This window comes from Hyaena hyaena, unplaced genomic scaffold (assembly GCF_003009895.1).
Source record: "Hyaena hyaena isolate Hyena2069 unplaced genomic scaffold, ASM300989v1 scaffold_1284, whole genome shotgun sequence".
NCBI lineage: Eukaryota > Metazoa > Chordata > Mammalia > Carnivora > Hyaenidae > Hyaena > Hyaena hyaena.
The window spans coordinates 301068-315233 of NW_024081917.1; the positions used below are offsets into that span (position 1 = coordinate 301068).

The 14166-nt window shown below is 41.1% G+C and overlaps 1 protein-coding gene and 1 non-coding gene across 4 annotated transcripts in view; one reads left to right on the top strand and one right to left on the bottom strand.

The window, feature by feature from the left end:
- The window catches only part of TRPM6 (transient receptor potential cation channel subfamily M member 6), a 150987-nt gene that overhangs the window by 35033 nt on the left and 101788 nt on the right, over positions 1-14166 (bottom strand). For all 3 annotated transcript variants that reach the window (XM_039223142.1, XM_039223141.1, XM_039223140.1), the window contains 2 exons: positions 736-1865; positions 437-549 (listed from right to left, as the gene is read on the bottom strand). In XM_039223142.1, coding sequence (XP_039079073.1) covers positions 437-549; positions 736-1865 — 1243 coding nt within the window. The remainder of the gene's footprint in view (positions 1-436; positions 550-735; positions 1866-14166) is intronic.
- On the top strand, positions 2393-2477 carry TRNAK-UUU. Its single transcript has one exon. It is a non-coding gene; the product is annotated as a tRNA-Lys (tRNA).

Consider the following 14166-nt stretch of genomic DNA (forward strand, 5'->3'; position numbering starts at 1 on the left):
CATACTAAGGATTGGTGAGAATGTGCACCACTCATAAACTACTCCTCATAAACCGGTGGGAATGCAAAATGGTACAGTCACTTCGAAAAGCAGTTTGGAAGTCTCTTCTAAAATTAAACAAATACTTACCATATGACTCTGACATTCCACTCCTAAATATTTACCAAAGAGAAACTGAAACATATGTCCGCACAAAGACTTGTGCACAAATGTTCATAACAGCTTTGTTTGGAATAGCCAAAAACTGAAAATAACACAAGTGTCCTTCAGCATGTGAGCTGATAAATGAGCTGCGGCATTTCCACTCTGATGACTCCTAAATCTGCACTCCCTCCACTACAGTGCTATTTTCTAGCATGCCTGGCACTTTACAACAAGAGAAACCAAAAAAAGATAGGCTACTACCTCCACTGCCAACAACATGAAAGACACTTACTGGCACCTGTAGTCCTTGTGTTTTCTTCTTTTTCTTTGACGACCTCTTATCCTTGATTAGCATTTTTGTCTTCATCCATGCTGACTGCCCGATCTCTGAGGATCTTGAAAGATCTACAAAGGAAAGCATTTGCATGAAAAAGTTTAAGAAGATTGCGCAGGGGGCCATTTGGCTTTACAGATGACTGAGAATGGGGAGAACGAGAATATAGTCAAAGATGATCAACTTTTAAAAAAATAATAGCAATGCATAGAATTTAGTAGTTCATTTTTTTAAACAAAAATACAATCATTTCTTACTTTTCATCTTACAGATCTTCAGCTTCTCCTCCTTGTGGAATCTCAAACTCCGAGTGAAGGGCCTATCTCTGCGGAAAGGATTGATCCAGAAGGATGTGTCTGGCTGCAGCCATGGACCCCCCTCTGAGCCATCACTGCTCTGGGCCAAACTTGATGAGTTATCAGATAGGGATCTGGCCCGGACCTGCCTCTGGCACTGGTCATTCTCATCACTGCTACAAGCAGAGGCCAAGCAGGTCTGCCATTTTTTCTTGATGCTAAACACACCAGTTTCATCACCTTCTGAAAATGCCCAGTTCACGTATCCACCTCCAGTTGGTGTGCTCTCCGCTTTGGAAGGGAGGGAGGTCGCTTTCATGGGTGCAGGTGTGCAAATCAAAGTGGGTAGAACTTGTTCCCCCTCGTCTTCTCTGGTTGGTGTGTGGGCAATTGACTCGTACTGTTCCTCGGCCTCAGCCACTGAGCCCTGCGCTGAGACAGCTGGGGTCTGCCAAGTCAGAGGGACAGGGACCTTGTTCTCGGTGACCTGTTCTGTTGCCAGCACATCTATACCTGCTTCCATGGACGGTCTGAACAGGGTCAAGTCAGTTTCCTCAGAAAAAGGAACCTGCTTCAGATAAGAAGGGACCAGAAGAAACTGGCCATACTTTGGGTGTGTTTGCTTGTGAAGGGACAGCCCAGAAGCAACTATACTAGTCTCTGTCTCTTGCTTTTCCTGCTCATCTCTTACATTTGAAGCCTTTCTCTGACTGTCTGTAATCTCAAGAAGGGGTCCCCTGTGCACTCTCAGGGTGTGCTGGCCCCTGGCCAGGCTCCGCAGCAAAGAAGGAGGCATGCTATAATACTGATACTGCTTCTCCCCAGAGATCTCCATGCTGCCTAAAACCCCTGCACAGATGACATTGCTCCAGCTGTGGGGAAGTCTTCTGCAAGGAGGATGCCTTGTGCTGGCCAGGAGAGCCTCATCCTCCTGTAAGGTGTCAACAGCGGAGAGGACTTTTAGGGTATCCACTGTCAGGGCAGAGAGGTCCTGTAGGTGTCCCACTTGGCTGTCCAAGGACAGTAGAGAGTCCTTTATAAAGGACACTTTTTCATTCATTTCTTTCAGTTGGAAGTACATCTCCGTAACCCTGATGGTAAAGGAAGGGAGAAAAGAAACGCATTAAGCTAACAAGAACTTGCCTTGCTCTCTTCTCATCCCACTCCCATCCGTAGGAGGCTCTTCAGCCTAAGTTGCTTCCCCAAGTGAGGTCAATCTTCTGCCTTCTCATCCCAGCTGATCTCACCCCCTCCTATAATTCCCACTATCACCCCAATGGGGAAACACTACAGATCTGTATTTCTAGCCCTTATTTCTAACATTTCAAAACCACATTTCCAGCTAGTTATCCCTCCTATTGTTCTATCCATCAGCTCGATTGTATTCATTAATATATTCATTCATTTGCATGACAAACATCTGACTATCTCCTACTGACAAGTGCTATGTTACTTTGGATTGACAAGAAAGATCTTGAGGAAGAAGCCAGAATGAGAGGAACAGAATTCATAATCAAATATGTAATTAGAAAAAAAAGTATATATCTTAAACAAAAAAATCCCAGTCAAAAGTTCAAATAGGCTTGCCAAGCTTCAAACGAAACCCATGTTGAGGGGCGCCTGGGTGGCTTAGTTGGTTAAGCGTCTGACTTTTGCTTAGGTCATGATCTCACGGTTCGTGGGTTCGAGCCCCACGTCGGGCTCTGTGCTGACTGCCAGCTTAGAGCCTGGAGCCTGTTTCAGTCTGTGACTCCCTCTCTCTCTGACCCTCCCCTGCTCATGCTGTCTGTCTCTCTCTCTCTCTCCTGGAAATAAATAAAAAACATTAAAAAAAAAAACCATGTTGGGGTGCCTGGGTGGCTCAGTTGGTTAAGTGTCCGGCTTCGGCTCAGGTCATGATCTCATGGTTTGTGGGTTCAAGCCCCGCATCAGGCTCTGTGCTGACAGAGCCTGGAGCCTATTTCAGATTCTGTATCTCCCTCTCTCTCTGACCCTCCCCTGCTCGCTTGCTCTTCTCACTCTCTCTCAGAAAAAAATAAAACATTAAAAAAAAAATCTTGTTAAGGGACCTACATTCAGAGAAAGCCTCAGCCAAATTTTTAAGATTGTTTTGAAAACTTTAACCCAACATTAGGACGTCTAGCCATTGAGTCATGTAAAAGCAACACAAGACATCTTCAACTGTAAGGGTCAAAAGTAAATTGCAAATAGAATCTAATTAAATGTAATAACTGACTTAGAGACAGAAAGAATGAAGGAAATGTTGGTTAATATTATCTGTACATCTATGAATATCTCCAAATGGGGATGGGTTTTATTTTGTGCCCCCCAAAAGAGATATGTTGATGCCCGTGTGCCCCAGTAACTTGTAGAATGTGGCTTTATTTGCAAACATGGTCTTTATAATGAGATAATCAAGTTGAAGTGACGTCATTAGTGTGGACTCTGAGCCACTATGGCGGGTGTCCTTATAAAAGGGAAATCTGGACACAGTGAGAAGATGATGTGAATATACACAGGGAGAAGACCACCCTAGGACTTCAGTGACGCATCTACAAGCCCAGGAATACCAAGGATTGACAGTAAACAGCAGAAGCTAGAAGTGGTAAGGAAGGATTCTCCGCTAGAGCCATCAGAGGAAACATGGCCCTACCCCATACCAACTTGTAACCGACTTCTTGAATTTGCACTTGTAACCTCCAGAACGGCAAGACAATAAATTTCTGTTGTTGTTCCGTCAACTGACGAATGGATCAAGAAGATGTGGTTTATCTATATGATGGAATACTACATGGCAATGAGAAAGAATGAAATCTGGCCATGTAGCAACATGGATGGACCTTGAGGGTGTTATGCTGAGCGAAATACGTCAGGTAGAGAAAGACAGATACCATATGCTTTCACTTATAGGAGGATTAGGAGAAACTGAATGGAGGACCATGGGGGAAGAGAAGGGGAAAAATAGTTGGGGGGAGGGAGGGAGGCAAACCATGAGAGACTCTTGAATGCTGAGAACAAACTGAGGACTCATGGGTGTGGGGGAGAGGGGAAGGGGAGTGATGTGCGTGGAGAAGGGCACTTGGTGGGATGAGCACTGGGTGTTATATGGAATCCAACTTGACAATAAACTATGAAAGAAAAAAAATTCTGTTGTTATAAGAAACCCAATTTTTGGTACTTCATTATGGCAGCCCTAGGAAGTTACTACATCTTTCTAAGCTTAACAGTTAACACAATAAATTACAAATGTATCAGGTTTGGTTACGTAAAAATAAACTTGTACCCAAAAATGTCACATTTTAAAATAAACAATAAGTTGGAAATTATTCTAACAAATATGATGAGGGGTTTATATTCTTTAATAAATTAAAAGCTCTTCTGAATTGTTATGGAAAAAAATTAAACAGAATCCAAAGGATGTGAACAGACAATTCACAAGAGATAAAAAATAAAAGATAAGGAAATATGGTAAAATATTCAGACTCATTAGGTATGAGAGAAATGGAAATGAAAACAACATTGAGCTCATCTACACTGTAACAACATTTTTTTTAGCCTAGCAAATGATTAAAATAACTCTATGGTGACAAGGATGCAACATTGGGCCATTCAATTAGGCAATGTACATAAAGAGGCTGTAATTTCACTATGCTAAGGGTGATAGATACTCTTTACATTATGAGATAGAATATTATGCAGCCGTTAAAATCATACATTGTTAAAGGACTTTCCTTTGGCTATTTCTGAAGATAGGCATGGGGATGGGGATGTTTGTTATGTTCTGTGTGATACACTTTTAAATTTGATATGAACACTTTGTAAGTCAAGCAAAAGTAAATGCAAAAATATGTTCATACATAACATTTTTTATGTATTTGTTTATGTTTTGTTTATGTTTACGTATTATGTTTATGTTTAATTATTTGAGGAAATGTTTTTGGTATGTAAGGGGGAAGGGGCAAAATACAAACTTGTATAATTTTATTTATCTATTTTATTTATTTATTTATTTATTTATTTATTTATTTATTTATTACATTTATTTATTTTTGAGAGAGAGAGAGCCCAAGTTGGGGAGGTGAAGAGAGAGGGAGGGAGACACAGAATCTTAGGCAGGCCGAACCCACGGCCTGCAAGGGTGGGGCCGAACCCACGAACCGCAAGATCATGACCTGAGCTTAACCAACTGAGCCACCCAGGTGCCTCCAAACTTGCATAATTTTAACTAAATTTTAACTAAAAAAAATATATATATATATATATATATATATATTTCTCATATATATATATGAGATCAAAGGGAAAAAAGAACAAATTTTCACAGTAGGCTCTGGCTTATGACATTTTTTCTTTCTTTTCTTTCCCTGTTTTATTCTTTTATTTAGATACGTGAATATTCTGACCGAATTCTTTATAATGAAGATCTTTGATAAACAAATAAAATAGGGGTGCCTGAGTGTCTGACTCTTGATATGATCTCATGGTTGTGAGATAGAGTCGCATGTCAGCCTCCACACTGGACATGGAGCCTGCTTAAGATTCTTTCTTTTTCTCTCTCTCTCTCTCTGTCTCTGTTTCTCTCTCCCTCTGCCCCTCTCCCACTCAAAATCTCTCCCCCCCAATAAATAAATACATACATACATACATACATAAAGTAAAAAAAATGCAAGGGAGGGAATCTCATCAAGCTTCATGGCTGACATGACCATATGCAAGAATTAAAAATCATCCCCAGGAGGGCCACCTGGGTGGCTCAGTCAGTTAAGCATCTGACTCTTGATCTCAGCTCAGGTCATGATCTCATGGTTCATGAGATCAAGCCCTGCATTGGCTATCAGCATAGAACCTGCCTGGGATTCTCTCTGTGTACCTTTCTCTCTCTCTTTCTTAAAGTAAATACATAAACTTAAAAAAAAAAAAAAATGATTCCCAGTCTTATGCGGGGACTGAAAGAAGCCGTGATTATACTGTGAAGAAGGTAGCATTCAGCAGCAACAAGCACTTGCCAAAACCGCGTGAGACATCTCGTCTCTAGAATCTACCCCAAGTCACATGGATTGAGAAATCCTCTGCTTCTTCCTGGGAGCTTGGCAGGTAGGAATTGAACAATAAAGAGGGTGGTATTTTCTGTGTTTATTATATGTGGGTGGAACCCTCTCTTTCTTACTTCTGCTATAGAATTCAACTTCTGTAACTCAATAGAGGCTTAATAAATGCTTCCTGACCCCCTGGAACCTGCAAAACTCGAATTGGCAGAGATGATGAGGAGACGAGCACAAAATATATGTATATGCCTTCCCAAATATGCTTAATTAGAGCCTCTCCATCTAGTGCACTGTTTCATCTAATTCAAAAACAGTACAGTTTGAACAGCAGTAATGGAGGCTCATTAAGTTCCATTAGCAGCACTGCCATCGAACGGATACAATAGAAGCCAGCAAGGATTCACAGCAACAGGTAACACGCTACAATGGAGACCTGTTAGACAAATAACCTGGTCACCCTCACACCGGGTCCTCTGCTTTTATAGGCGCTGTGTACGCCAGAGCATTATGTCCTGTGAAACATAATTTTAATTATATTCCTCAGCTGCCAACTGCATTAGTTTAATCTAAACTTTCAGTCATTCTTATATGTAAAATAAATTCTTACAAGTTTAGTTTCCCCTGTGCAAGGTTTGAGGGTGGAGGGAAGGCCAGTATGGTTATTGTTTAATTGTGGGTCTTTAAGCAAGATGTTTTAAAATAAGGTTATAAGGAGTAGGATGATTAATCATCATGATAATCATAATATTCACTGTGTGCTTACTATGTGCCAGTCTTTTAGTAAAGGCTCTACATGATTGTTTTATTTACTCTGCAGAACAACCCTATAATGTAGGCATTACTCTTACCCTTTTCCTAAGAGAGGTTAAGCCGGTCACATGGGTGGGGATAGAGTGAGGCTTCAAACCCACACAGTCTGACTCCACAGTCAGTGGCATGAACTCCTGCACTCTGGCACCTCTGAGCAACTCATGGGGATGCAGGCAAAGTTCTCACAGGGGCCTTCGAGGCCTAGGAAGTGTTAAACAAATTACCCCAAGGTTTCCCATGCTGGGAGGTGTTCACAAATGTTCCTCAATAAGATTTCACAGCAAAATAATGACAGGACACGCTTAAGTGATAACTCTACTGGGTCACAATGTGATTGATTTTAAAATGTGGCGTTTCCAGGTACAATGGTGCAGTGGGAGGAGGGACCTTATGCTTGCCTTGTCCCTCAAGTACAGCTAGCTAAATATCAAATCATTTGGGACACCCAGGAAATCTGAGGAGAAAGAGAGGCCACATCATGGCAGGCAGGAAGTGCGGAGGCATAATTTGGGGGAGAAAAGAATTGCCAGTGCCGCAGAGGGGAGGGAGTTGAGATCAGGGACAGACAAGAGGAAGAGACTAGAACACAGGGCACTCTGCATGAGAAGAACGCTTCCCCATAACCACTGACAGGGAAAACAAGAGGGGCTGGTTACCACGAGTTTTTCCCAGCGGTAGAGCTCAGAGTCTGAAGGTTTAGCAGTCGGTGGCATTGCCAAGGTGGAGGAAGGCAGGCACAGAGGTGCTCCTGCGGGGGAGGCCCGAAGCAGACAGTGGTTTCTGAGGATGCGCTGGGTCACACTGGGAGAGAAAGTTCCCCTTCGTGGATGCATGTGGGAGAGCCAGCAGGCACCACTGAGCGCCCTGCTCGTTGGCATAGGAGCAGAGGTGCCTGCTGAGGGCAGCTAGCCTGGATGCAGCGTTTCGCTGCACCTCCAAGCCCCTGCGTGTTCATGGAACTGCCCTTCTGGGACCAACCAGCACCTGCCACGGCGCAGCAAGACCCTCCCCCGGGCTGCGAAGGTGGGTCCCTGCTATGCTGGGTCTCTAAAATTTCAAAACCCAACCAGCGAGCCTGAATGAAACACAAGAGTACTGTGTGGCCACATGGGCGGATGGCTCAGACACAGACGGGGTGAAGGCAGGGACCTGACAGAAGCCTGGGACACAAGAGGGGAGACTGTTCAGTCTTCTGTGAGGGCTTCCTGAACAGCGCCAGGAACGAACTCCCTTCTGGGGTGAGAGCAGACTGATGTCGTTGTTCACACCTGCCATCAGTGTGGACAGACTTAGAGAGACATAAAACCCACAGTGGCGGCTTGAGCCTTGCTTACATGAAGCCCCACCCCCACCCCCACCCCCACCCCCACACTCTGCAGGTGCTTCTGATCTAGGGCAAGTGTGCCTGAGAGGAGAGCATCAACGGGCTCCTTCCCTAAAAGACCAGCACAAACCTCACATATTCACCAAGTCTACTTACCACAAAGTGCTGCAAAACTTAAGTAACAAGGGAAATAGGATCTAGCTTCTTTTAACAAGGAGACCAAAACACACCTAGTTAGAATGACAAGGTCCTGATACTTCCCACTGCAGACAAGAAGAAACTGCAGACGACTGACTTGAGGGAAAGAGCAGCCAAAACACAACAGCAGAGTGCACACAGCATATACCAAAAACACTTCCTAAAGCCCCAGGCCCTGGTCAGTATATGACTTTTTTTTTTTTTTTAATGTTTATTTCTGAGAGAGAGAGAGAGAGAGAGAGCAGGGGAGGGTCAGATAGAGAGGGAGACACAGAATTGAAAACAGGCTCCAGGCTCTGAGCTGTCAGTACAGAGCCCGACGCGGGGCTCGAACCCACGAACCATGAGATCATGACTTGAGCCGAAGTCGGACGCTCAACCGACTGAGCCACCCAGGCGCCCCAGTATATGACTTCTTCTTAAGAGAGCCATTATTCTCAGGGGCAGGAAACATAACAGGCTTTCCTAACATGCAGAAGACAGAGACCCAGACAAAATGCCAAGATGGAGGAATTCATCCCAAAAGAAAGAGCAACAAGAGGTCCTGGCTGGGGATGTAATCAAAACACATATAAGTAATATGCTTGAACCAGAATTTAAAACCACAATCCTAAGCATAGTAACCAGACTTGACAAAAAAGCAAAGAGGACACCAGGGAGTCCCTTACCACAGAGATAAAAGACCTAAACAACAGTCAGACCAAAAGAAAAAAATGCTATAACTGAGATGCAAAACTGATTGGATGTAATGACCGTAAGAATGGAAGAAGCAGAGGAACAATATAGGATAGGGAAGACACAATTATGGAAGCTAATGAAGCTGAAAAGAAGAGGGAACAAAAACAATATTGAATCACAAATGTAGATTTAGTGAATTCAGCGACTCCATAAAGCATAAGAGCATTTGTATCATAGGAGTTCCAGAAGAAGAGAAGGGAAAAAGGGCCAGAAGGTTCATCTGAACAAATTATAGCTGAAAACTTCCCTAATCAAGGAAGATTTGGAATAGACATCCAAATCCAGAAGGCAAAAAGAACTCCCATCAAAATCAACCAAAGCAGGCCAACACCAAGACATATCATAGTGAAATTTTCAAAATACAGAGATAAGGAGAGACTCATGAAAGCAGCAAGGGAGAAGAAGTCCATAGCCTACAAGGGAAAGACAGGTCAGGCTTGTAGCAGATCTCACCACAGAAATGTGGTAGGCCAGAAGGGGGTGGCAGAATATATTCAACATGCTGAGTGGGGAAAATATGCAGCCGAGAATACTTTATCCAGCAAGGCTGTCACTCAGAATAAAAGGAGAGATAAAAAGAGTTTCCCAGAAAAACAAAAACTGAAGGAGTTGTGACTACTAAACCAGCCCTGCAAGAAATAAAGGGGGGCGGGGGGAGGGAGCGTGTGCCTGGACGACTGTTGGTTAAACCTCTGACTCTTGATCTCAGCTCAGGTCATGATCTCACAAATCTCTCTATGCCTCTTTCTCTGCCCTTAACCTGCTCATGTTGGCTGTCTCTCTCTCTCTCTCTCTCTCAAGATTAAAAAAAAATAAACTTCAAAGAAATATTAAAGAGGACTCTTTGATTGGGAAAGAAAGACCAAAAGCAACAAAGACTAGAAAGGAACAGAGAACATCTCCAGAAACATCAACTTTACAGGTAATACAATGGCACTAAATTCATATCTATTAATAATCCTTCTGAGTGCAAATGGGCTAAGTGCTCCAATCAAAGAGACAGGGTATCAGAATAGATTTTTTTTTTTTTTAAGTTCCAATGGGGCGCCTGAGTGGCTCAGTCGGTTAGGCGTCCGACTTCAGCTCAGGTCATGATCTCACAGCTCATGGGTTCGAGCCCTGTGTCAGGCTCTGTGCTGACAGCTAGCTCAGAGACTGGAGCCTGCTTCCAATTCTGTGTGTGTCTCTCTCTCACCCTCCCCTGCTCATGCTGTCTCTCTGTCCCTCAGAAATAAATAAAACATTAAAAAAAATTTTTTTAAAGTTCCATCTATATGCTGCCTATAAGAGACTCATTTTAGACCTAAAGACACCTGCAGATTGAAAGTTAGGGGTTGGAGAACCAATTTATCATGCTAATGGATGTCAAAAGAATGCTGACAAGCTAGATTTTAAACAAAAGACTGTCACAAAAGATATGGAAGGACACTATATCATAGTTAAGAGGTTTATCCAACAAGATCTAACAATTATAAATATTTATGTCTCCAACTTGAAAGCACCAAATATATAAATCAATTAATAACAAACATAAAGAAACTCATTGATAATAATACAAGAAGAGTAGGGGACTTTAACACCCCACTTATAGCAATGGACAGATCATCTAGCAGAAAATCAACAAGGAAACAATGGCTTTGAATGACACACTGGACCAGACAGACTGAATAGATAATATTCAGAACATTTCATCCTAAAGCAGAATACACATTCATTTCAAGTGCACATGGAACATTCTTCAGAACAGATTCCATACTGGTTCACAAATCAGGCTTCAACAAGTACAAAAAGATAGAAATCATACCTTGCATATTTTCAGACTATAATGCTATGAAACTTGACATGAACCACAAGAAAAAAAAAGACCACAAATACATGAAGGTTAAAGAACATCCTACTAAAAGTGAATGGGTTAACTAGGAAAGTAAAGAAGAAATAAAAAATACATGGAAGCAAACAAAAATGAAAATACAACAGTCCAAATCCTTTGGGATGCAGCAAAAATGGTCATAAGAAGGAATTATATAGCAATACAGGTTCTCCTCAAGAATAAAGAAAAGTATTAAATTTTAATACTCAACATAACCCTACACATAAAGGAGCCAGAAAAGGAATAGCAAAGTGTGAAGCCAGCAAAAGAAGGAAAATAATAAAGATTAGAGCAGAAATAAAGTATATAGAAACATACAAACAAAACCAATGGAACAAATGAATAAATCTAGGAGCTGGTTCTTTGAAGGAATTAATAAAATTAATAATCCCCTAGCCAAACTTATCAAAAGAAAAGAGAAAGAACCCAAATAAACAAAATCATGAATGAAAGAGGAGAGATCACCACAAATACCACAGAAATACAGTTAGAGGAAAATACTATCAGCCAACAAATTGGGCAATCTGGAAGAAATAGATAAATTTCTAGAAACATATAAACTATCAAGACTGAAACAGGAAAATAGAAAATTTGAACATACCAAAAAAAAAATCAGAAAGAAATTGAATCAGTAATAAAAAATCTCCCAACAAACAAAAGTCCAGGGCCACATGGCTTTCCAGGGGAATTCTATCAAAAATTTGATGAAGAGTTAATACCTATTCTTCACAAATTGTTCCAAAAAATAAAAATGTAAGGAAAACTTTCAAACTCATTCTATGAGACCAGTATTACCTTGATTCTAAAACCAGACAAATTCCCCACTAAAAAATAGAATTACAAACAAATATCCCTGATGAACACTGATGCAAAAATCCTCAACAAGATACTAGCAAATTGAGTCCAACAGTACATTAAAAGAATTATTCACCATGATTAAGACTGCAAGGCTGGCTCAATATTCATAAATCAGTCAACACAAAACACCACATTAATATTCTCTCAACAGATACAGAAAAAGCATTTGACAAAATACAGCATCCGTTCTTGATTAAAAAAAAAAACAAACAGCAAAGTAGGGATAGAGGAAACATACCTCAACATCATAAAGCCATACAAAGACTCATAGCTAATAATATCCTCAATGGGGAAAAACTGAGTTCTTTTTCTCTATGGTCGGGAACAAGACAGGGATGCCTACCCTCACCATTGTTATTTAACACAGTATTGGAAGTCCTCGCTTCAGCAATCAGACAACAAAAAGAAATAAAAGGCATCCAAATTGGCAAGGAAGAAGTCAAATTTTCACTCTTCACAGATGACACGATACTCTATGTAGACACCTGAAAGACTCCACCAAAAAAATTGCTAGAACTGATCCATGAATTCAGCAAAGTCACAGGATATAAAATCAATGTACAGAAATCTGTTGCATTTCAATACACCAATAATGAAGCAGGAGAAAGAAAAATCAAGGAATGGATCCCATTTACAATTGCTCCAAAAATCATAAGATACCTAAGAATAAACCTAACCAAACAGGTGAAAGATCTGTAGTCTGAAAACTATATAATATTTATGAAAGAAATTGAAGAAGACACAAATAAATGGAAAACTATTCCATGCTCATAGACTGGAAGAACAAATACTGTTAAAATGTCTATACTACCCAAAGCAGTCTACGCATTTAATACAATTCCTATCAAATATCACTGGCATTTCTCACAGAGCTAGAGTAAACAATCCTAAAATTTGTATGGGACCACAAAAGACCCTGAATAGTCAAAACAATCCTGAAAAAGGAAGCAAAGCTGTAGGCATCACAATTCCAGACTTCAAGCTACATTAAAAAGCTACAGTGATCAAGACGGTATGGTACTGGCACAAAAACAGACACGTAGATCAATGGAACAGAATAGAAAACCCAGAAATGGACCCACAGCTATAATGTCACCTAATCTTTTTTTAAAAAAATTTTTAATGTTTTATTTATTTTTGAGAGAGAGATAGAGACCGCATGAGCAGGGAAGGATCAGAGAGAGAAGGAGACACAGAATCCAAAGACAGGCTCCAGGCTCTGAGCTAGCTGTCAGCACAGAGCCCGACGTGGGGCTCGAACCCACGAACTGTGAGATCATGACCTGAGCTGAAGCCAGACACTTAACCTACTGAGCCACCCAGGTGCCCCTAAAGTCACCTAATCTTTGAAAAAGCAGGAAAGAATATCCAATGGAAGAAAAAAAAGTCTCTTCAATAAATGGCATTGGGAAAACTGGAGCAACATGCAAAGGAATGAAATTGGACCAATTTCTTACACTATCATCAAAAATTAATTCAAAATGGATGAAAGATGTAAATGTGAGACAGGAAACTATCAAAATCCTAGAGGAGAACACAGGCAGCAACTTCTTTGACCTCAGCCCTAGCAACTTCTTATTAGACACATCTCCTGAGGCAATGAAAGCAAAAGCAAAAATGAACTATTGGGACTTCATCAAGACAAAAGGCTTCTGCACAGTGAAGGAAACAATCGACAAAATTAAAAGGCAACCTACAGAAGATATGTGCAACTGATATATCTGACAAAGGGTTAATATCCAAAATTTATAAGGAACTTATCAAACGTAACACCCCAAAAATGAATAATCCAGTGAAGAAATGGGCAGAAGACATGAATAGACATTTTTCTAAAGAAGACATCCAGATGGCCAACAGATGCATGAAAAGATGTTCAACGTCACTCATCATCAGGGAAGTACAAATCAAAACTACAATGAGATACCACCTCATACCTGCCAGAATTGCTAAAGTTAACAACACAGGAAACAACAGATGTTGGCAACGGTGTGGAGAAAATGAAAGCCTCTCACACTGTTGGTGGGAATGCAAACTGGTGCAGCCACTCTGGAAAACAGTACGGAGGTTCCTCCAAAATCTAAAACTAGAACTACCCTGAGACCCAGCAATTGCACTACTAGGTATTTACCCTAAGGATACAAAATACTGATTTGAAGGAGCTGTGCTCTGAGGCTTACAGCAGCATTATCAACAATAGCCAAACTATGGAAGGAGCCCAAGTGTGCATCAAATGATGATAGATAACGAAGATGTGAAATATATATACACAATGAAATATTAGTCAGCCATCAGAAAGAATGAAATTTTGCCATTTGCCATGATGTGGATGGAGCTAGAGTATATTATGCTATATGAAATAAGTCAGTCAGAGAAAGACAAATACCATATGGTTTCACTCATATGTGAAATTTAAGAATCAAAGCAGATGAAAATAGGGGCAAGGGGGGAAAAGGAAGGCAAACCATAAAAGACTTTTAACTATAGAGAACTACTCTGGGTTACTGGAAGGGAGGTGGTCAGGGGATGGGCTAAATGGGTGATAGGCATTA